This window comes from Lytechinus variegatus, chromosome 12 (genome assembly GCF_018143015.1).
Source record: "Lytechinus variegatus isolate NC3 chromosome 12, Lvar_3.0, whole genome shotgun sequence".
Classification (NCBI taxonomy): Eukaryota; Metazoa; Echinodermata; class Echinoidea; order Temnopleuroida; family Toxopneustidae; genus Lytechinus; species Lytechinus variegatus.
Genome location: NC_054751.1, coordinates 26232003 through 26256888, shown reverse-complemented (window position 1 = coordinate 26256888; position 24886 = coordinate 26232003). Strand labels below are relative to the sequence as shown.

At 37.4% G+C, this 24886-nt stretch overlaps 1 protein-coding gene across 2 annotated transcripts in view; it reads right to left on the bottom strand.

Annotated features, from left to right (window-relative positions):
- Positions 1–212: 212 nt before the first annotated feature.
- LOC121424746 (kinesin-like protein KIF11-B) overlaps positions 213–24886 on the bottom strand; it is a 34605-nt gene continuing 9931 nt past the window's right edge. For both annotated transcript variants that reach the window (XM_041620507.1, XM_041620508.1), the window contains 19 exons: positions 23718–23796; positions 22928–23024; positions 21704–21799; positions 20545–20633; positions 19820–19907; positions 15226–15339; positions 14402–14497; positions 13517–13724; positions 12104–12276; positions 11543–11671; positions 10506–10673; positions 9580–9648; positions 8102–8163; positions 6731–6830; positions 4562–4741; positions 4212–4434; positions 3524–3672; positions 2842–2979; positions 213–2185 (listed from right to left, as the gene is read on the bottom strand). In XM_041620507.1, coding sequence (XP_041476441.1) covers positions 2033–2185; positions 2842–2979; positions 3524–3672; positions 4212–4434; positions 4562–4741; positions 6731–6830; positions 8102–8163; positions 9580–9648; positions 10506–10673; positions 11543–11671; positions 12104–12276; positions 13517–13724; positions 14402–14497; positions 15226–15339; positions 19820–19907; positions 20545–20633; positions 21704–21799; positions 22928–23024; positions 23718–23796 — 2411 coding nt within the window. In that variant the 3' untranslated portion in view covers positions 213–2032. The remainder of the gene's footprint in view (positions 2186–2841; positions 2980–3523; positions 3673–4211; positions 4435–4561; positions 4742–6730; positions 6831–8101; positions 8164–9579; positions 9649–10505; positions 10674–11542; positions 11672–12103; positions 12277–13516; positions 13725–14401; positions 14498–15225; positions 15340–19819; positions 19908–20544; positions 20634–21703; positions 21800–22927; positions 23025–23717; positions 23797–24886) is intronic.

Below are 24886 nucleotides of genomic sequence, written 5' to 3'. Positions count from 1 at the left end.
TGATTTTGTTGTTTGCATGAATTGCTCTTCATTAGGAACATGACCACATACTACGCTGCTAATGGTATCATTCTAGTCAGTATTTTAGTATATTCTTCTCTTTCTCATCATATTCCAAATGCAATTGCTAGCTCTAAGGAAAAAGAGAAACTTGCAAACCTTTTTTGGGTACACTAACAATACCTAAAGAACTCACACACACCAGCTAATAGTTATGTATGAACAAACTTTAATTAATCCAAATTTGTCCACAACACCAATTTAAAATAAATACCACAATTCATCGCATGATAAAGCAAATATATGCATAATCTTGTTCATACTTTTCCCCACCTCTTTCTATTTACATGAATATATATGGTAACAAGCAAATCTTCAAAGATGTAACATAAAACTTCTTACTGAGTGGGATAACATACATGCGGCTTAAATGGTATTACACTGTAGCCTATACTAAGATCAGTTCAGATCAGTGTGTGTGTCTTTATAAAGTTGTACGTAGATTAATAAATGCAACAAATGCTTGGTTAAAAAGAAATATAAAAAGAAATATTAGTAAGATACAAATGTCTCATGTGCTAAAAATATTCATTACTGGTTTACGCCATTGGATAATTATTTCATTAATAACATTATAATTTAAGCATAACTTCGGAGTGCATTAAATATTGCTTAAAAGCAATCAATGAGTTTAAATTTCCTAATATTGCCCCCCCCCCAGTCCTTTTAGGGTTAAGTTAGCTTAAAACTGCTATTTTGAATCTTCCTAATTCTTACCATAGTGATAGCATATTTTGTCGAGGGAAGAAGTATGGATATAAGTTGACCTATGCTGACAATGATTCCCACTTAAAATAAGTACAAAACGACAGTACATTTAGTACAAAATGAAGGCCCACTTTATATCTTGCAAACCTATTTACATGTACACGCAAGATGATGCAACAATACAATGTGTATCTCTCAGTATTTGCCAATCAGACAGTTATTTTATATACAATTTTACATTCTCGCTTTTAAGCTTACACTATACATGTATTTCATTTTCATGCTTGACGAAGAGTTCTCACTTTGACATCAGTGTACAATCTATATTTGAATTGTCCAATTCCAAAACCATTGGTACAACATGAGCATATATACAACAAGTATAAAAAGTGACAAACTGTAACATACAAGTACGTACAAAAAGCTTGTTTGATTCAAATGCTGAGGTTTTCTTCAGGTTATACGGATATCTGTTACAAAACTTTACGTTTACAGACCTTCGCCTGCAGATTGAAGGGTTTTTATCTATGCAACTTCTTATCACACTATCGTCTTGATTCATAATTGCTGAAATGAGATTGCAATGGATATTGTGCTGATTCCACACCTATAGACTATTACCAACTCTATACATATGATGAAAAGCCACTAGGATATACATACATACATACATATATATATAGATATACATACATATATATATATATACACAAGCACTTAAAAAATCTATGTGTATTACTCATACAAGAGCTCAATATATGTTTACGTTCATGAGAGTGCTCCTCCTCTAAAATTGGATAATAAAACAAATCTCTAATATAAAAGGCTGTACCAATTCAGCATCTAACTAAGTAAAAGAGGTCCCATCTCCTCTCAAACCGCCATCAGTTGCACATTATGACAAACTGTTACAAGCTAGTATAATGGTGTGATGTTATTGGTAGGGGACGTATTAGTTATGGATTCTAGTTTTATGAAACACCCAATTTCCCTTTTTCTTCATCATTGATAGTTGTCACAGTGCAGAAGGCAAAGGAATTAATCTTTGGGGAACATGATTTTTATACAACTCTCAAACCCCAATATACATCAGTTAGATCTTTTATTCTCAGCCAATACATTGCTATCAAAGAGTTCAAATTGGAATTCCTCTCATAATCATTTAAGATATGATCTTCAGACAATTCAATTGCGAGATACAAAGACCGACATTGGATCCCAACACAATTGATCCACAAAGAGATTACACCTGAGGGTAATTGTATCAATTAACAGAATTTGCCGAGCGAAGCGGCAACCGCGACTTGTTCTTAGGTGTGCGGTTCTTGCTGCGATCTCGGGGCTGTTTCTTGCCACGGGCGGTTGTGACCGATTTTGGCATCACAAAGTTTTCCTTGGTGTCGTCAGCATCAAATCCCTGTAAAGTTGAAAAAAAAAACAGAAAAACAAACGTTGTGGAGACGTAAAGGTCTGAACTAAAAATATGATAATTTCAAAATAAACTGAGCTTGCAAAAGTATTTTTGAAAATACTACTTCCATCTTTTACATAAGTCATTTACAATTATATAAAGAGTTCTTTTAAAGAGGAGTAGCATTTTCAATTAAATTCAAAACAGTCTCAATATCTAAGGCCCAAAGTCATATATGGGGCCTGTTTCATAAAGGAATTGCAACTGTTGTAACATTGTCATTATGGCAACTACCATGAAAACCTTGATTCTCATTGGCTACTGAGCCCTGTTACCATGGTAGTTGCCATTATGGCAAAGTTACAACAGTTGCAAGTCCTTTATGAAACGGGCCCATGATGTTGACCCCCCGTTCATACATGTAGATTTAATAAGCATGAGTGCACACTGATGATATAATGATTCAATTCCATAATAATTGTGAACATGGCATGCACGCATTTATTAGCACTTCAGTAGTAGGAAGTGGCCAAAGGCATTTGTAAGGCCCTTCCCTCCCCCCACCCCTACCTCACAGATGATTTTTTCCGTCCAAAATATATTTCAAATTGCTGATCAGAAATAAAGAATGCAGTTATATCATCCCCTTGAATGGGACTTACCTTGGATGAGAGTGATTGTTGCGACTGAGATCGTGATAAAGAACCCTCGTTGGCGTCAGTACTGACATCGCTCATAAAGCTCTCTGACTGGCCAGTCTTGCCCTCTTTTGTCGACTGAAGAGACACATCGGCAGGACACTGTTATCAATTATAAAATGTTGTGACAAGGGTTGAAAATGAAACGTCTGAGAAATGATCTAAGGGCCCCTTGGTATGAATGCTAGCCATCTCACATTAACATTCATGGTAACAATGCACATTAGCCAATTAGAATCAAGGATTCTGTGGAAATTGGATGGCAAAATCACCATAATCATTAGCTACTTTTACGCATCAGACCCAGGTCTTGAACCCACAACCTTATGAAGAGGGCACTCTGCCAATAAGCCACTGTACCTCATGATGCCTGTTGATTTATTTTGTATGTTTCAATAGCAAAAATAGGAAAACTTTTTCCAAGGAAACCAATATTGTGGTCTTTATAAAGAGATGGTACTCCTATACATATTATCCCCCACCCCCCAAAAAAAAAGGTTTCATTTTACTATATACACTGTAGGACAGAGTTGGGCACTCTACAGTTGCCATAACAGAATATAGCACATATCATGCCTGTGTCAGAAAGAGCAAGATCTATTGTAACAACTATTCAATGGATATTTTCTTGTCATAACATGCTTACCTCGCTAGCAAGGCTATCATCAGGCAGAGGCATTCCTGCTGCCTGGCTGAGCTCGCAATCTCGACGGAACCTGTTTAAGATAAGATCATGCGGTTCTGTGCTCGTCAGGTCCCGGGGGTAGGTGAATTGCTTTCGCTGTGGTGTCGTACCTGCACATGTAAAAAAACATACATTTACTTGTTAAACAAGAGTGTCGCTGGGAAGAGCACATAATACGCCTGCCTGTAATGTGGAAAATGGAGTTATTGGTCAAGCAAGAAAAGTGGAAGGTAGCAACTTGACCTTTTGACCTCAAAATCAGTAGGCTTCCTGGGATCCATAGTAGTATCATACACAAGAAATTATATGAACCTACATGTAGGTTAAGTTAAACTGAACTTATCATGTTTACAAAGACTTCAAAAGAGTAAGATGAAAACATGTCACTGTGACCTTGACCTTTTGACCTCAAAATCAAAAGGTTTACTGGGATCCATGCTAGTATCATACACACCAAATTATATGAGCCTCGGTTAAGTTAAACTGAAGTTATCACGTTTACAAGGACTTTAGAAGGGCAAGATGAAAACATGTCACTGTGACCTTGACCTTTGGACCTCAAAATCGATAAGCTTCCTGGGATCCATGCTAGTATCGTACACACTGCATTATATGAGCCTAGGTTAGGTTAAGGAAAGCGCTAACTAACCAGTTGGGACATCCTCCTTCAGATCCTTCGACAAGAACTCCTGGACTCTCTCCAGTTCATTGTCCGCTGATTCCTCCATCTCTGTCGTCCACCTGGTCACTTCCTGAGACCGAGCCTGGCTATCATTCGTCCACCCGGTGATGGTAGTGGTCATCTCGGCCAGCTGGTTCTCCTGGGTGGCGCTTAGAGCCTCACTGGAATCACGGTGTTCACTGGTCATTGCCTGTTTTTCAATAAATCATTTTGAGATTGTTACAACTAGTATTTATCTTTAATACATATACCTATTACATTCACGTTGTCACGGCAGATGATAGATACAAAAGACAAATACAAAATCAAAGACTAACCTCCGAATCAGCTTTCTGCTTGCTGACATGCTGCAGGACCTCTTCCATGTGACCTTTGACTTTTTCACAAACTTGCTCCGTGTGACACGTCTGTCTTTCCATCTGTGATTTTACTTGTGAGGTCACTGATTCCTCCAACATGGCGTTGTGTTGCCTGATGTCTTCAAATTTAGAAATGGTCTAAATGGAAAATGATTGACAATTTTGTCAAAATAACTCAAAGTCAAGGCCTCTTTGAAAACAGAGGTTCAAGATACAGCCTGCTCTACATTGTAAATACTGAGAAATTCCATTAAAAAAATATAACTTTTTGTACATCTGACCCACACTCTCCTCCAATTTTACTTCACTTTATGGATTACAAAAGCAATAAGTCGAGAGCATAACACTTTTTGAAGCGGAGTTCCGGTATTTCAGGAAGGCCGACATGAAGAGGGTTAGATGTACATACATGGAATTGCCGTCTTCTTGTCCACCTTAGAAAAATGTTGATTTGAATCAAAAGAGAAAAATCAGACATGCACAATGCTGAAAATTTCATCAAAATCGGATGTAAAATAAGAAAGTTATGACATTTCAAAGTTTCGCTCGTTACATGAACGAGCCAGTTACATCCAAATGAGAGAGTTGATGATGTCACTCACTCACTATTTCTTTTGTTTTTTATTGTTTGAATTATACAATATTTCAATTTTTACGAAAATGATGATTAGGACCTCCTTGCCTGAAGCACAGAATGTTAAAATAATGGAATTCCACGTGTTCAGGGAGGAATGAAACTTCATTTCAGATGACAATGACGAGAAAATCAAAACATTTCATATTTCATATAATAAAATACAAAAGAAATAGAGAGTGATGTCATCAGTCCCTAATTTGCATACCGACCAAGATGTGCATATAACTGTTTTGTGAAAAGAAGTGAAACTTTAAAATGTCATAACTTTCTGATTTATATCCGATTTTGATGAAATTTTCAGTGTTATGCTTCTTGAATTTTTCTCTTTTTATTCAAATCAAGTTTTTGTTGGGGTGGACTTGTCCTTTAATTTATGCAAGTTCAAAGAGCCCCTGTATCAAAATATAGATTAATTCCTATTGCTTGCCTCACTGAATATAACTCAATATGTTACTGGGTCTTTCCAGACAGTTGGGGCACAAATTCTGGCATTTCAGCATAAATCAATACTAAATATACTATAGATTTTTTTGTAGCCTTTAGATTTATATTGAGACAACAAAGTTTACTGGAAATTTTCTGCCATTTAGATTTAATTTTCATTAAGGTTTTTGGCAAAACGAGTGTACACTGCTGTTACAGGCGTATTGCCACAGTTATTCAGTTAACTATTTCTACCCCTGGCAATCCAGTGGTTAATTTCTATCTTATTGTTCATTCTTTGATATCTGAATTGTATGTATTCTTTATGTTCTCTTCATCTTGCCAAATAAATAATAATACATTAACACATGAATTATAGGGAAAAAAGTATGATTTCATAAGTGAATTAACATAATTAATTCAGATAATATTAAAGAAATGGATTTAGTGAAATCAAGCTATGGACCTTGTAGACTGCATCTTTTTTGTCACAATGCATGGCTGAGATCTTCATGCCACCTGACCCCCCCCCCCCCTTCTCTCATTACCTGACAAGAATCAATATACCCAGGGACTAATGGGCCCGAATTCAAAAAGGTGGTTTTTAAAAACCCACGGTTGAGTCCATGGTTTATGCAGATTTCCTGTATGAATTATACTTATTTTAGCGTGTATCGGGCGCGTGTATAAAACATGTCCAATGCTGATGTGCGCTTTTGTCACAATGCGCCAAATTTGTTACCGTGGTTAGATATGCTATTTTATTCATGAGTGCACTGTTTTAATTCATGAGTCCACTCTTCAAACAGTGGACTCATGAATAAATTAGCATATCTAACCATGGCAACAGGCGTCAATTTGGCGCACTGTGACCAAAGCGCGCATCAACATTGGACATGTTTTATACACGCGTCAGATACGCGCTAAATTAAGCGTTATTTATACAGGAAATCTGCATAAACCATGGACTCAACCGTGGGTTTTCAAAACCACCTTTGTGAATACGAGCCGTAGTGTTTCACTACAGGCAATAAAACTCATCTTTTATGCCATGGTTTCACACTCACCTTCTCATAATGACAATCCGCACTTGACAGGAGCCTCTGGCTCGATTCTCTGTGCAGCGTTATGGAAGCCTCAAACGAATCATGGACAGACGTATCTTGACTGCAGACACAAGCAGATAAAGCAAAATAGTAAAAATGTATGAGCATACAGGAATCATTATGGCCCAAAAAACAAAAATTTTCAACCAAAAAAGAGAATTTGTCAGTACCAATAAATCTGTTTTTCCCCCATCCCATGCACCAGTTTACATCTAAGTCTGTCTTACTCCCTGAGCTGAAAAAAGGGTTAACAGTTTCTTCATCAGGGACAATGCATTGCCTTACTGTGGTATTTCAGCTGATGATAACTGAATACCAAACGTTTACTATCGTGCAGTCCTATGTGTATATGATTTGTATTTACATGGTCTTCAACAAGTTGGACTACTTCTCAGATAGTCTTATACCAAGAGGGCTAAATCCATTTGGTCTACTATCCATTTTGGTCTAATTGCTCTTTGGTCTACTATATTCTTATTCTAATTCTCACTTTGTCTACTTAAAAAAAAAACTTTACTCGTGAAATGAAAGTTTGGTTCATAAACAGTCAATCTAAACCCATTAGAATAAACTAGGTGATTTCAAGTCTGCTGTCGGTGTTGGCATTGGTGAAGGAAGCACAATTTTGATTGCGTTTCCTAGCTCCAAAACCTATTTTGAGTTTACACAAACAATCCTGATCACAATATTGTCAGATCAACACCTAGTGAGCAACTTTTAGGAACCACTTATGTATGGCGTTACACTAGTACTTGTGTATAAAGTGACCTAACACCAACATCAAAGGTCAACACTGAAATCAATAATCACCCATTGTTTTAGATCAAGAGGACATCAGACTAAATGGGACCAAACAAGTAGTACACAAGAAGGCTGTCCACCAATCAGTAACTTAACCTTGTACATATGGGCCCGTATTCTGAAGTCAGGTTTAAAGTTGTGGTTTAAGTATGGGAAACCAAAAGTATCAAAATTTTTATTAAGATGTATGCTTCTTATGTTTACTGTGCTCTTTCCTGATTCATCGATGGTAAAGACAATCATCTATTTATACTTCCTACACAATTATGAATGATTTGAGAGCCGAATGAGCTGAAGTCTGATATCTCTTCTGTTAGTGATTATGTAACAATTTACTGTCCATACTTAAACCACAACTTTAAGCCTGAGTTTAAGTTAAGCCCGACTTCGAATACGGGCCATGGGGTTTATTTCATTGTGCCTTTTTTCATTATGCGACAGATGGATTTTTATCTTTCAATTCATATATCGCTCTCTTCAAATTTATCATTTGTTAAAGAATGCAAATAATGTTACAACTATAATGCTTACCTTTGTATATTCGTTGTTACATTTTCTGTTTCAGTTGAAGCTTCTTCTAATTGGTCTTGGAGCTAGATAATATTACAAAACAGCAGAAAGGATGAAAAATACCATGAGTTTCTCTTGAAAATACCTCCACTTAACATTTCAGTCATAGTTACGCATGACCACCAATAATTTGTGACTAGAACGCTAAAATTTGATTTTTCTACCCATTTATTTTTCTTTTTTTGTTTATAACTGTTAGAGTGATTGTGCAAGGTTGTTCATAATGTTTATAATTGGCGTTGGTCGTCATATTTTACAATCCCAGAAAGTGATTAGAAATTATTCAAAATATGCTGCATGCAATGTGGCATGCATTACACTCAGATGAGCATATATAGGACTAAAGGCACAGTAGGCCTGACTGCTTCAAAATTTATCTGTTGCATTATGAATATGAGGGTATTTGAAGAGCAATCATTTACTGATGTCTTCATGTAATATCATGGAAGTAAATTTGAAAGCTCAGAATAATTTCTTCCATCACAACCTTTAAATTACAATCCTGTGTCCTGTCTTACAAAGAGTTACGATTGATCCAATCAACCACAACTATGGAAAGCCAGCAAAGTCAAAATTCAAAATACACATTTGTTCCAAATATTTTCTAGAATGTATATTCAATGCTTCCTTGACAATTCATTATTTTTCTCTTTGTTTTCAAAAGGACATCGTGCAGATTTCCTAAAGAAAAAATCATGACATTTGATGGATTCCATATACTTGAGGTTGATCGGATCAATTAACCCTATCTAGGCCGGGTACGTGGTTCCGAAATTACGCAACATTATGTAAGAGCATGTCAGACCGAAAATTGCTCAAAAACGTGATTTCGTGTACAAAGTCAATGCAAATTGTGTTTCCAACCAAAATTCATAAATGTATGATTATTTTTAGTTTTGCAAGTCTATATGTATTAATTTTATGCTTTTTATGATCACAGAAGAGTCCCCAACAAATTTCATTGAAAAAACAATGAAAAACAAAAGGTCCAAAAAACAAAGAAATACATAAGAAATTGCAAAAAACAATATAATACATAAGAAAATGATTTGATATCACAATTTTTTTCATGTACACTTGCTAAGGACACCACAAAGATTTTCTATACCAAAAATTAGTACATTTGGAGCTTTATTTAGGGAGTTAGAGGAAAAAGTATGATTTTGCATACTAATTACGCATAAATTAGCATAATCACTTAATAGTGATTTGCATGAAATAAATTTCTATACAATCTTGTAGATTATGCCCCAGGCAACCCGCGTGCCAATTTTCGGCGCGATCGCGCACTCGACAGCCGAGATCTTTGGGGGGGGCCTGGGAGGCCCCCCCCCCCGGCCATATGAACTCCCAAAATACCCCGGCCTAGATAGGGTTAACTCTCTGTAAGACGGAGCCAGGCTCTTCATACAGTTGTAAAAACTGACTAGAATAATTACCTTCAAAGCGTCTGAAGCAAACTCCTCTTCTCGATGAGTGAAGAGGCCTTGTATTGTCTTCATGATATCCTGCAGAAAAAAAACAGATTTAAATGGCATTGAAGAACTAGACATACACGCCATGACCTAATGCAGAAGGAAGTTAACTTGTAAACTAGAACTTGAGGGTATTTCAAAAGATCCTAACCTTTTTAAAGGAATAAAGCAGAAAGCTTGCTTTGATTAAAAATAAACTATTAGTCAAGCCAAAAACTGATTATACCCACCTACATGTGTAGCTCGGATTTTTACACATAAAGAATGATTTTCTATTAAGAACAAATAAAAAAATAAAGCATATCTTTGGGTATATTTGCCATTTACGTTTGAAGACTGACTCAAAGCCTAGAAAACATTTTCAAGTTTCAGTCTTACACAGCCCTGGATACAAATCTTACAACAAACAAAATGCAATTTCTAATCAAGTGTTTACTCGTATCTGAAATAAACAAAAGATGGATAAAAAAATTCCTTTAAATAAAATGAATTTAAAAAGCAATGGAATATGCAAGTTGGAAGGATTGAAAAACAAGGTAAGATCGAGGATTTTCAAAGGAGAGGTGGCCCGAAAATCGTTTTTCCTTTTTTTCTTAAATAGTCCTTGAATCCAACAAGAAAACAAAGTTATTCATAGAATGAGAGCACTCTAAAAATCAAAGAAATGGGTGAATGCCCCCATCTCCCTGCAGGATCCATGCCAGATGCAATGTACAATGACAAAAAATAATAATAAGAGCAGTGCTAACACTAACAGTTATAAATATGCACAAGTCACTGAGATACGGGGAAAAAGAGAGGAGAAAGAAAAAAAAGGGGAAACTTAGCGAAGAAGAAAGAAAGAGAAAAAGGGAGAACAAAAAAAAGACCAACGAAAAGAAGGAACTTACTTGATTTCGTTTCCGTTCCCGCTCCTTGAGCTCATCAATTTGACTGGATAGATGTGCAATCTTTTCCTTCTGAAGTTCAGAGTACTTTTCCACGGTCGCCGTCATGCGACTGACCTTCTCTTTCTGCTTCTCAACGCATGCGTGGAGAGTCTCCGACTGACTGCTGATCTACATGTGCAAGTAGAATAAAAGGGAAATGTCAACAGTTACATTCAAACATACATTCTTCACTTTTACAGGTGAGCATTTCATGCACTGATCATTAACTGCTCTGAGCCAATGAGATGCAAGGATTGTAATTGCATTCCGTTGAAAATAAAGTCTTGACTTCATATCAGATTGTCCTAGCGTTCCGCTTCATTCGTCTACATGTACCTACAAGCAATACACAGCTGGATGCAAGCTCAAAACGCAACTGTGTATGTTATTGCTTCATCTTATCAGAGCAAGAAATAAATTATGAGTAAATTAAAACCATAAATTTTGAAAATACACTAAGTTTAATGCCTGAATCAATATCTCAACCAAAGAAAGCCCTAAAATGACAGCGCAATTTCTCACTCTCCAACGTCAAATGCAGCACTGACATCTACTGTGATTGATTCTTCCTCAAAACCATCCGTGCTTGGAATCTTCTTCTTTGTCAATTGTTCCAAATACCCTGGAACATTCAAAATTAAACTGTGGGATACTGTCAAGAAAGGAATAATAAGTATAGTCCCTCCAGCTATTTGCAAAGTGGTGGGACTTGACTCCAAAATGTACTAAGAACATTGAGCTCTCAAAAGCGTTCTTATTAGTCATCAGCATGCACTTAAGAATGAGGACCAGGGCCACATTGCATAAAGGTTACCATGATGGTAACTTTGCAATCCAAAGGTAACTTGAATTGAATCCTTGATTCTGATTGGCTGTTGATCAGCGTTACCATGGTAGTTACCATTGGATGGCAAAGTTTTACCATAATGGTAACTTTTTAGGCAACGGGGCCCAGGATTCTACATATACAGATAGAGATTTGCTAAAGACCAGTTTACCTGTGTCTTGACGTCTCTGCGACATTCGTTCAGTGACTCGGTCAGAGCGGACAGCTTCTCTTCAAATACAGCCATGGCAGCGAGGAAACGATTGTTCAGGAAATCATTCATACCAGTGATCATATCCTCCTGAAAAGAGAACAAGTATGATTAAATATTAAGGAAAACTACAAGTAAAATCCACTTGTTGTCAACTTTGAATTCAAGTATCTTGCCACCCCCCTTCCCATCTATTGCAGGAAAAACTGTAATTACTTGCAACTTCCTTACAATTAAAATCCTCTTGATTTTATAGTTATATTGCATTTACTGTCAGATGATTGGGTCTTGGCACATACACAATGTCCTCTTTCTCCTCTCTCTGGGAGCACTCCAACAAGAGTTTCAAAATTCAATTGCAAGGGAAACTACACAGGCTTTTGCACCGATTGACACCTTGCCAAAGGACGTTAGGCCACAGTAGGATTTGAATACACAACAGTCTGAATACAAGGCAAGAGACAGATTCTCTACACCACCACAACGGAGCTCTGCCGCCGAAGGCTCTGAGTTAATGCTTACCTTGAATTTTGAATGTTCAGCACAAGTACTGTGGGACCATGTTTCCCACTCCTCTTTCTTCCTCTCACTCTCTTCCATCATGGCTACCGCATGACCTTTGACCGAGGTGACCATGTCAGACAGGGCAGCTTGTAGACACCCAGCTTCTTGTGTACGCTTGCTGATCATGAAGTCTGTTTGAGGCAGTAATATGGCACAAACAAGGTAATTTCGATGAAAGTCATGGAGCAAAGCTGACAGAAAGTCAGTTTCTACTAAATGACCAATAAGCATTTATAAAGCACCATCTATCTAAACAAAATTCTATTCTACGGCACACTATTCCTACACTGCAAAATCTCTGGTGTTGATTTAACACCAGCGCGGAATCAATATATGTCCACACCAGAGGAGTATTGAAACACCAGTTTCGAATCAAACCGATGCTGTTTTAATACTAATTGGTGTTGTATAAACACCTTTCTGTTGTTAGATCAAAACGAAACTGGTGTTGTTTTACACTTTTCTGGTGTGGACATATATAGATTCCGAGATGGTGTTCAATGAACACCAGAGTTTTTGCAGTGTATTACCCAAGCTTTAGCACGATCTGCCGTTTCCAGTACTGTGCATTCAAGAAATTAGTCAATCCTGGCGAGCACCCATTCACCTCACTTGAGTCCAGTGCGGCACAATGTGGGAATTTTCTTGTCCTGAAGAAAACAAACCATGACTGGGATTTGAACCCATGACCCTGTGGTTGAAAAATGAGCGTCAGCACCAACTACACCACAAAACTCTCACTAATAGGTTTGGTGTTCAAATCCCACCACAGCACTTGCATCCTTTGGAAAGGCGTTCATCTACACTTGCCACTAAATACCCATGGGTAGTAAATGGGTATCCGGTAGAAAGGAATTCCTTGAATGCTCAGGTGTCCGATCAGGATAGCCATGCTATAGCCGGGGTAATAGTAAGCAGCGCTTAGTTCAGCGCTATATAAATGTTGCATATTAATCATTATTAATTCAAATGTAAAAAGGAGAGAATGGGAAGTGAAGCTGCTAAGCTTCAGAGATCTGATAAGGAAAAGAACTTGCAAATTGGCTACTCTGCACAATACACTCAGGCTCTCCACACCACACAACTTTCAATTAAAGAGATTCAAAGAAATATATGTACTATCAATTATGTACATTTTCCCTCACTTCAGCCAATTTTATCCTCCCCCACCCACAAAATCCAACAGCCAAAACAGAATATAAGATGAATGATTGAAAGAAAATATCTGTATGGATAAATTGATAAGTAAATTGAGAAATTACCAATATCAAATACGCAAAGGAGTAAATGTGGAAAGTTTTTTTTTCTTTTATTATGTAAATAAAAGGTGTGAAGAAAAATAATATTCAGGGAGAATCATGTAGCACCTACCGAACTGTTGCTGCATTGAACGGCACTTCCCCTGCTGTTCTTCCTGGAGCTGAGAGAGGGCGCCCTTGATATTTGAGGTGTAGCTTTGAAAGTTATTTGCAAACGCCTCCTGAGCGGATTTGTTGTGTACCTCCACCTTTCTCTTTCTGTCAAGCTTGGCATGAAGACCTCCTACATCACTCACACTGTTATCCGCCGTAGACAGGAGCTGATTAATTATAAAACAAATTCATGGAAGATGGCCATGCATGGAAATTTGATTAATATCACTGGTCAGAAAACAATGATTTGCAAAATGATACAGTGTTGGTGTCAGCTCTAGATAAGAGCTGATAAAGAGGAAAAAAAGAGGGGGACTCATGAAAGAGAGACAATGATTACCACAGTAAGTGATACATATTATTTGGAAAATGATAAAATACAGTCAACTCTACCTCAGTCAAATCTATTGGGACAACAGAAATTGGTTTGTCTTGTAAGATATCCAATTAAGAAGCAGTATTCAACACACGTTTTGCATAATCTGGTCTAACAGATGCTTTAACTTAGCTGAATATTTGACTTATCTTATGGAAGGCCGATTTTTATGCAAGATTACCTGTCTTTACACATAGAAATGAAAACCGCCTTGAAAATGTTTGATTGACTGGTTTATCACAAGTAAGAACCACAACACAATGGTGAAAAGGAAGAATAACATTTCTTTAACAGAAATTAAAAAAAAGAATAACATTTCTTTATTCAAAAAAAAAAATCTGGAAATGAATCCAGCCACCATCTTCCCCTTTTTCTCAGGTATAAACCTTTATTTCACAGTTCATATCCCTGACTACAAAGGATTAGGATCATAATTGCAATAAAGACAAAATCAGTTATTATTTGTACCTGTGTGGCCTCTGACATGAGCTGTGTCTCTGTCTTTACATGCTCAGACACTAGATGGCGCTGTTCATCACGATCCTGTGTTGTATCTCTCAAATCCTTCAGAAGATAACAAAAAATATATATATATTATGTGAAGACAATAAAATTACTGACGCTGTAGTATTGCAACTAAATTTACTGTAAGGAGAAATAGGGGAAAGAGAATGTAAAAGAGAGAAGAAAATGTACATAGCTAGAAGAAAAAAAATTAGTAAAAAAAAGAAGGAAACACTAAAAGAAGACCGAGGCACAAAAAGAATAAAGCAACCATGATGATGATGGCGATGATGATGATGACGAAGATGATGATGACGATGATAGTGATGAAGATGATGGTGACGACGATGATAAATGTGGGTGATAATGACGACAATGCCAGTGGTGGTGACGACATGATGATGACGATGATGATGAAGAAGAAGATGGTGATGACAAAGATGATGATGATTATGAAGATAACGGAGATAATGATGATAATGCTAGGGTGGTAATAATGATGATGATGATGATGATGGTGATGATGATGACGATGATGATAGTGAAAATGGTGATGCTGACGTTGATGAAGATGATGACAATGATTCTTACTGATGTTTCGGTTCAAAAGGTACGATTGTGCTGTGATAATGGTGGTGGTGATTATTATGAAATCATTATGACCTTGCTGCGATGAGAATGATGGTGATGATAATGAAAGTGATCTAAAGGGGACATTGATGGTGCTGGTGATGATGACGATTGATAACGATCATAATGATGATGATGATGATTAAAGTTCTCCATACCTTTTCTGTTATGTGAAGTGTTTCAGTGGTCTCTTCCAGATTCTTGGTGGTGATCTCCAGCTCTTCCGTTCTTTCTTCAAGTTCTTTCTGGGTGTATTCAAACAGCTCTGTTACCTGGTGGAATGAATAGAAAGAAAAAGATCAAGGAGGTACTTCATCAATATTTTTGGTCCAAAAGTACTTTCATGATAGGCTCTTCATAGGCAGTGCAGCACCAGCCCGAGTTTGCTCAATCTTGAAATTTTAGCCCGATCAGCACTCTTAGCACTTAATCTCAAGATTCAAGAAACCCCATCTCCACCAGTGCAAGAGCAATTTGTGCTCGAGCGAGGCATCAATGCATCATGGTCTGACGCCATGAATAAATAATCCCGATTCAAATCTCGAATGCGTCTCTGCGAATTGGTGGGATAATTCGTAAATAGCACGCTATTTTGCAAAGTTGACTTAGGATTGCTCTCAAGAATAATCCAGTGAACTATCACGATGATTGTGTCTTCAATCACAAAAAAATCTTGAGACTGTTCGAATCAGGATATTTTGTCGGATCAGAAATAGCATGAACTGGTAGGTGCAGACAGTGCCCATATGAGCGATTGCCACGTGTGCATAAATGAATAAAAAACCGTCGCCTGGCCAAGATACTCCCAAGGGACTGCAGATTGTAGCACTTTATGTGAAGATCAGTGATGGATACTACTACAGCGGTATCAATAACTACCATGTAAAGCACTTCAATACAATGTAAGAAGCGCTAAATATATATGACTATTGTTATTATTGCTTTTATTATTATTTATACATAAACTTTTCAATCATGGTGGAAGTGCATAGTCAATAAAGATTTCAGTCATTGATTACACCTAATTCCGGACATACACTGAGAATATTTGCTAAAGGCAGAGCTGCCAAGTTGTATTTTGCATTTTCAGTATTCTTATCCCCCAAAATCAGTATTTTGACCAAAAAATCCGTATTTTTACCATGAGATAAACATGCATGTATAATGGCAAAGTTCGATCACTTCTTACATTATTTTGCGCCCCACACCGTCGCACACGAGACCGAAAGCTTCAGTCTAGATTTTGGTTGTTCCGCTGAACTGCGTTGGCTGACTCACCAATACATAGACTGAAAAATTTGGAGGCCCGTACGTACAGACAACGTATTAGCAGTAACGTTAGATCTAACATTCGACGGAAACCTGTTTTTTCTGATCGTTTTTTGCACATAAAATCATAAAATATCACATTATGAAAAAGAAATTGCATCCATATTTACGGAAAAATGTATGAAATTCAGAAATATCGTACCTTAGACCGCAGTTACGGCTAATTCGTTTCAAATCATGATCGAAACATCGTCATCTTCGATCCTTCCGTCGGTCAACGTAAGTTGCCATCTTGGATGACGTCATCATCCTTACAGACGTATTTACCAGTCGCAAAATTTCGCGATTTGAGCCGCTGCTTTGCGCTTGTAAACTACGTGCGTGCGCTCGGAACTTGTCACCCGCATTGATTCGCCAGGATATCGAAAATTCTAATCGGAAAGCCTTGATGAAAGCATAACTCATTGAACGTAGAGGGCAGCAACACACGGAATACCTTTTTTTCTCTAATTTGATTTTTCCCGTATTTTATCATGAAAAAGCGTACTGCCGTATTTTAAATTGATTTCCGTATGAAATACGGAAAAATCGTACTACTTGGCAGCTCTGTAAAGGGCAGCTATCTTTCTAAGGTTACTGTATTAAGGAGTCCACTATTAATTATCATAAACTGTGGGCTCATTAATGAGGTAACCTTACTAGCCGTAAATTTAGCACAACGTGATAAAGGCACAGATTCATTATCATTAGAACTTAATTGAACGTATTAAGTGCATGAATTCGGAATAAACCTTGGTTTCAAACAATGGATTCAAAACCGCCTTTGAAATTTGGGCCAAGCTCTGGCTATGGATTGAAACGAGGGGTGGGGACAAGCTTGAAGTACGATTCTCATGAAAAATTATATATGTTTATATAAGCGAATCTAATAAATACATGTACATATCTAATCAGGAGGGTGTTTCATAAAGCTGTTTTTAACTTACAAGCGACTTAACCGGCAACTGGTTATCCTTTCTTAGAAACTAAATCAACACCAGTGAAAATTCGGAGTGCAATGTTTACATGAAAGGATCGCCAGTCGTTCGCAAAGTCGCTTGTAACTTGCAAACAGCCTTGAGCAACAATCACCTGAAATTTCTTCTCGTCTATGTTAGTTGAATATTGAATATTTGATGTTTGCATTGAACAATCATATTATTATTATTAATACTTAACATATGTACTGCACTTTTCCCATTAGGCCCAAAGCACTTACAATGAATTAATCAAATGTAATATTTTAAAAAATACAAAGTACGAAAGAGATGAGTTCTTAATGACTTTTTGAAAATTGCTAATGATGGAGACTGCAGAGATGCCAACTTTTGGAAATCAGAATTAGGGAGGATTTGCAACCGCCACCAAATTATGTGCGCGTAGCGCACATCTCGAGCGCGAAGCGCTCGACCCTTGCGGCCGGGGTCCAGGGCCCGCCTTAGGGCCCTGGAAGCTCTGGGTTTCTTGATGCTCTCTGGTGCAATCCGACCCTTATTTTGGGGCATTTCACATGTTTTGAAATAAACATTGTTCCCACTTTTTTAACATAAAAATATCAAATATGCATTTTTACATGTAAAAAAAATGAGGGGACAAAGTCAAAAAAGAAGTACCTGTTCAACTAATAAGGAGGAATTATCACTATCGGCTATAGGCAGGTTATGTTCCACTATAAATCCAGTAAAGAAAAGCTCAGCGCTGGTCCCTTATTTGGTGAAATAAAGACAACAGGGTACTAGTGGAGCTCGAAGATCTTGTCTTTGCAATGTCCGTAGGCCTATGTCGTTTGTTCCCTAACGTAAAGTGCTTCCCAATTATCATCACGACCTCCCTGCTCAACTGAAATGTCCACGCTGCAAATTGCGCAAAATGCATGGTAAATTCTTCTTTCCGACTTCCGAACACACAGGTACTGGAGACTGTATTCAGTCTTATACTTCTGAGACCATTTCTTGGTCTTCTTTTGTTGATTTTCCGCCATTTCGTGTCAATATCAACCCATTAATACGCCAAAATCACACACCGGTATTCCACCGCACGACTCGACAAATCCAGTGGCCGTGAGCGCACACGCCTCGCGAAGCTAGCCGGGCCTACCGGCCTGGTGCACAGTGGATTCCCGTTGGGCATATCACATGCACCAGCTTTTCGCTGCTCCTGATTTGTCTACCTTTCACACAGAATTTAGTAGCAGCGAACGTAATGGAGTTAATACATATGCTAAAGCTAGCAGACGATACATGTACTTCCAATCCAATTTGATCAATGCAAAAAAATCGTAATTTCGGGAGGATAAGGATGGTAATCGTAAGGGCGGGAGTTGGGATGAATTTTCGGGAGCCTCCCGATGAAATCGGGAGGGTTGGCATCTCTGAGACTGTCTAATAATTAGTGGCAGGTCGTTCCAGGATTTTGAAGCCGACACCGTAAAAGTTCTGTCACCAGCTAATGTACGAGTTAATGAATATGTGATCACTAGCCGACCTGAGTGCTCTACTTGGTGTATAAAGATTCAAGCAGTTACTTAACCCTATCTAGGCCGGGGTATTTTGGGAGTTTATATGGCAGCGGGGGGGGGGGGGCCTGGGAGGCCCCCCCTTGAGATCTCGGCCGTCGACCGCGTGATCGTGCCGAAAATTGGCACGCAGGTTGCCTGTGACATAATCTACAAGATCGTATAATAATTTATGTCATGCGAATTGCTATTACGTGATTATGCTAATTTATGCATAATTAGTATGCAAAATCATACTTTTTCCTCTAACTCCCTAAATAAAGCTCCAAATGTACTAATTTTTGGTATAGAAATACTTTGTGGTGTTCTTAGCAAGTGTACATGAAAAAAATTGCGATATGAAATAATTTTCTTATGTATTATATTGTTTTTTGCAATATCTTATGAATTCCTTGTTTTTTTTTACCTTTTGTTTTTCATTGTTTTTTCAATGAAATTTGTTGGGGACTCATCTGAGATCATAAAAAGCATAAAATAAATTCATTTGGACCAGCAAAACTAAAAATAATCATACATTTATGAATTTTGGTTGAAAACACAATTTGCATTGACTTTGTACACAAAATCACGTTTTTGAGCAATTTTTGGTCTGACATGCACTTACATAATGTTGCGTAATTTCGTAACCACGTACCCGGGCGACACAAAATTGGTCTCAAAAGTTGCGCCAGACTTGAAAGTAAAAAGTCAGCAAGCGGCGAGGTCAAAAAATTTTGCACGGCGAAAATATCGCGCGATTCGTTGAGGGGGGGCCTCGGAGCCCCCCCCCCCCCCCGCCTAGATAGGGTTAAGTAATGTGAAGCCTGTTTATTCAGTGTTTTGTAGACAATCAAGAGTAATTTGAACGTAATTATCTGTTTAAAAGGAAGCCAGTGAAGAGAATTAGTAGTCTTTCTTTTCATTGTCCAGACTGGCTAACTAATGCTTACCTTCTGCATTTGTGTAGTAAGCCCTTCGATATTCTCTTCCATCTCTTTGATTTGTGCCTTCTGACTGGCGATGGAGCTCTCCATGTTCCTGCACAAATAGACCAAGGATGAAAAAAAAAAGATTTAGATTTGAAGTGCACTAGCTTTCCAGGGGCTCGTTATATAGAGTTGTGATTGATCACAGCTCAGAAAGTCAATCGTAAGTCCCTAATACACACCTGTGATTGGTTGAAAACCAAGAAGCGTTTGATATTTGGGAGCTGCATTTGATCGCAACTCAATCTGCATCTGGCCCCAGGAGGCTGTTTCACACACCTAAGCGATTCATCATAAACCCAAATTCTACACTTGACTGCACACAATGTTTAACCCTAAAAAGAGTGGGCTATTTTTCGGGTCAAAAAATAATAATAATCATATGTAACAATTATATAGCGATTAGTAAATATGTTTCTGAACGCTGCATACTATTACCATGGCTTTAGCACAGCTAACCTGATCGTGTGCACCAAGCATTTAAGGAATTCCTTCCTACCATGTACCCATTTACTACACCTGGGTCGAGAGTGGCAAATGTAGATAAACACCTTGCCAAAGGATTGAGTGCTGCAGTGGAATTTGAACCAAAGACCTTGTGGTTCAAAGTCCAAAGATTTATCCACTGAGCCACAACACCTCTACAATGAAGTAGTAATTGAAAATGTTAGTAGCTGTTGAATACTCACTTGTAGTGGTCTTCTGAGAGATAGATGCCATTCTTTTCCCTGGTCGCAAAGAGATCCCTCCTAAGCCTTTCAATTTCTTCTGTATATTCCTGAAAAAGTGAGCAAAATACACATTTTCAAAAGTTCAATATTGATTTCTAATTTACCACAACTATACAAAGTCAGAAAACAAGATAATATCTCATGTAAAAATGAAGTTTTTACCATCACAATGAAATCAATTATATTCAAACCAAATCTGAGGTCTGTTGCACAAGGATTTGCATTTAACTAAACTTTTTTTTTTAAATCCCTATTTTATCCATATCTTATTGTTCGAAATAGACATGAAATGAAATACTCTGAAAATTTGCTTTGCCCAATTGATCGTGGGTCCGGCAGCTGCTGTGCAACGCCAGATCAACGAGGCTCTATCCCTTTTATTGTTGAACGCCAAACAGGGTAGCAGCAACTCCCCTCTTTTAACGTCTTTTGGTCTGACAAGGCCGGGGTTTGAACTCCTGACCTCCCGGTGGTGAGACGGACGCTCTTCCAACCGAGCCATTAAGCCAGTAAGCAGAAGTCCTAAACATGTGACGTGAATGGTTGAAAATCTAGTTGTATATGTATCTTTCGATGTTTGTAAAACACATAATTTGATGTTTAGCTTTTTGAAGAACACAGAATTGGCATTAAAGAAAACAGAAAACTAGGGATAATGTAATTACATTTTTGGCTTGCAACCAAGTACATTACACCGCATGTTTGATCTGAAAAAATAAGTGAGAAAATTCTTTGGAACCAATGTGGGATTTGAACCTATAATCTACTGCTTGCTGGTCAGCCACTCTACCACCGGGCTAACACTGGTCCATGGCACGGTCACAATGATATAAGAACAAATACCTTATTACCTCTGGATTTTTAATCCGACTTACATTCATAGTCCGCCATGGAAAATGGAATAGAATATTAAAGCCTGTTGGAGAAGTTTGATATTGAATTTTCAAATTCCTTCCTTGCGCCCAGTCAATAAGGTTGCAAACTCGATCTGACAACTAAGTGAGAAAATTCTTGGAACCAGAGTCGGATTTGAACCTTTTATCTACTGCTTGCTGATCAGTGACTCTACCACCAGACCATCACTCTTCAAGAAAACTGCAGGCTGTACTGAACATACCTTGAGAAGAGCTTTCTTGGTGAGTTTCTGGTTAATCTCTGGCCTGTTTGTGATGTTCTTGGCCCTGTGTGCGTAATCCAGTGTACTCAACGTTTCCTGTTTGTTCAAGAAGAAAAGTTAGTTCTGGTTGGAATCTTGAATATTAAAGTTAAACAAGTGGAACGCCTCCAGCGGTCTAGTCTGCATAATGCCATTCAGTGTACTGTAGCAGCCATGCTGACTTTGAAAACAACTAACATGAATAATTTTTCCCCAAAAAAATAACATTCATATACTAAAAAGACAGTAGGTTCATTTGGGTTGAACCTAAATGACCTTTAACCTTGATCACGTGACCTAAGACTACATAGGATCTGTGGTACTTGATCACCCAAGTTACCTAAGCTTCCCATGATTACCCATGTCCAAGTTTAACGAACCAGGTGGATGTTTCATAAAACTGTTCGTACGTTAAGAGCGTCAAGAACGACTGGTGATCTTTTCTCGTGGTAAATGGCATGCACCAAACTATTCATTGGCAATGGTTTAGTGCATAAGAAAGGTTCACCGGCCGTTCTTACAATCACTCTCAACTTACAAACAGCTTTGTGAAACACCCTCCAGATAAGTTATGATGGCAATTAAACATTTCAACATACATGTACACCCCCAAAAACAAACCATGCACAGATTTACATTTGTGAAATAATTGGTCATGCAGGCATCTTGGATACATGTAAATACTCTCAAGCAGACCTGCCACCCTTGTACAATAAAAAAATATTTTTTTACAAAAAAGAGTATTTTTTAGAATTTGGCTCAACATAACATTCGACAGCCTGTTGTAGAGAGTTCGGTAAAAAAAAACATGTGAAGTGACTTGATAATTCACCCTTTCAAACATGTACTCATAGGCGAGAATTAAGTTGTTCTTTTCATGCAGCAAGCTACTGGCCCGACATTGATTTTTAATGGTCTGGGACTGTCGGACTGGCGCTAGTGTCATGCGCTGTGTATCATACATACTCTATGATCAGAAATTGTAAAAAAAGTAACAAATCATAAATAAAAGTATTGGTGTATTCATAGTAAAAAAAAAAAGAATAAATACTCTAAAGAAGAAACGGTTGGCATGTCTGCTCGAGTGCTTGAGTGAACAGCATCTGCACTATCACACTCATACCTGTGCATTATGTGTTTTTTTTATCAAAATAGGGATGAAATATTGGGAATATCAAAACAAACCTCAACATTGATGGAAGCTGGCGACACAGTGGCTATAATAGACGTCTTGGTTCTACCGCCAAGGGAGTCCTGTAGAAGACGAGTAAGTTTACTCTCTCTGTGTGGCAATAGAAAAAGAGGATAATTAAATAAAACATTGAACAGTCACTCATCAAAAACACTGTTTAACAATTTTGTATGTGACATTTAAAGAAAGAAGGTGAATGTGTCACGCAAAATATACATTGTTACTTTTTTTCCGCTTTATTTTAACTTTGCTATTAATTGCATGCTCTTTATTGATCAAATATTTGTTAATTCAAACTCATTCAAAATTATGTGCAATGGGTGACATGCCATTAAAAATCATAGACATAAACTTTGCCAGACATGATACAAAAGTAAATTAAATTTTCAAGTCCTGATAAATAGAATGGTACATTACATGGGAATGTCAACATTTTTAAATGAATTGCCGTATTCTATGAATTTTCTTTTTTATGCGAAAACAGTATTTTCACATTTTATGAAATATAATGCAATATGGAGAAGATATTTTTCATGAAACTCCCTGCATTTTTTTTTCTGCCAAAACCAAAAATATACATATTTGCCCATGTGTGTTTTTGTTGTGCAAGAAACCAATGGAAATGTTTCAAAGCATTTAAACTAGTAGAATATGCTTTACAAGAAATTCTGATTCACAATTTCCTGATTTCATGACCCATGACTCTGAAAAAAAAGACATATATTTAGGGAAAACTAATAAGTGGGATGAAATTGGAAATCAATCACTGCAATGACTACATACCTGTAAGGCACATGAGGGGCATGCTCCACAAGCGCAGTAATAACTCTCCCAAGAGTCAGCAAACTCTGGTTGATGTTACCTACAAGCAAATCACACAGAAGCTGAATGAAATATCCTCAAACATGAAGAATGTTAAAGAATTCACTACAATCAATCAGAATCATGACTGACAAACAATGACTCTTTCATAATCTTTCACTAACACTGAACAAAACTCATCAAATAGGCAATTTGGCACATCATTATCTCACCAGACCTGCTGATTTTCAATACTAAACAAATATGTCATGAATGAAGTCTAAAAATTGCTCAAGAAAAAAAAAGGAACAATTTCCTGCCCATATTTCTTTACATTTTGGAATATTGGCACAAAACATTGGAAAAGACCAAGAAACACCCCCCCCCCCCCCCCCCCCCCCGTTAGGGCCTATCATTGTTTGGCAAGGCTCCATCTAGGCATTAAATAGGTACCAGATATGTAGCATAAGCCATGAAGTATACCTTGCAATTTAGTTTTGAAACTCTTGTTGGTATGCTCCCCAAGGAGTGACAAGAGTATATATGCACTGTGTGTGGGAAAGCCAGGATCCGATGACCAAGGTGCTTTATGTATTTAAAGGTCAAGTCCACCCCAAGAAAATGCTGACATGAAAAAATAGAGAAAAATCAAACTAGCATAGTGCTGAAAATTTCATCAAAATCGAATATAAAATAAGAAAGTCATGACATTTTAAAGTTTCTCTTATTTTTCACAAAACAGTGATATGCACAACTAGGTGAGTCAGCAAATGATGTCCATCACTCACTGTTTCTTTTGTTTTTTATTGTTTGAATTATACAATATTCAATTTTTATAGATTTGACAATGATGACCAACTTGACTAAACCATATAGTATTAAACAATGCTAATTCCACATGTTCATGGAGGAATTAATCATTGTTTCACTGGATGATGGGGGAAATTAGAATGTTTCATATTTCATATAATAAAATACAAAAGAAATAGTGAGTGGATGAGGTCATAGCCTCCTCATTTGCATACCAGCCAGGATGTGCATCTGTTTTGTGAAATTAAGCGAAGCTTTAAAATGTCATAACTTCCTTATTTTACATCCGATTTTGATGAAATTTTCAGTGTTATGCTTCTTGGATTTTTCTCTTTTTCTTC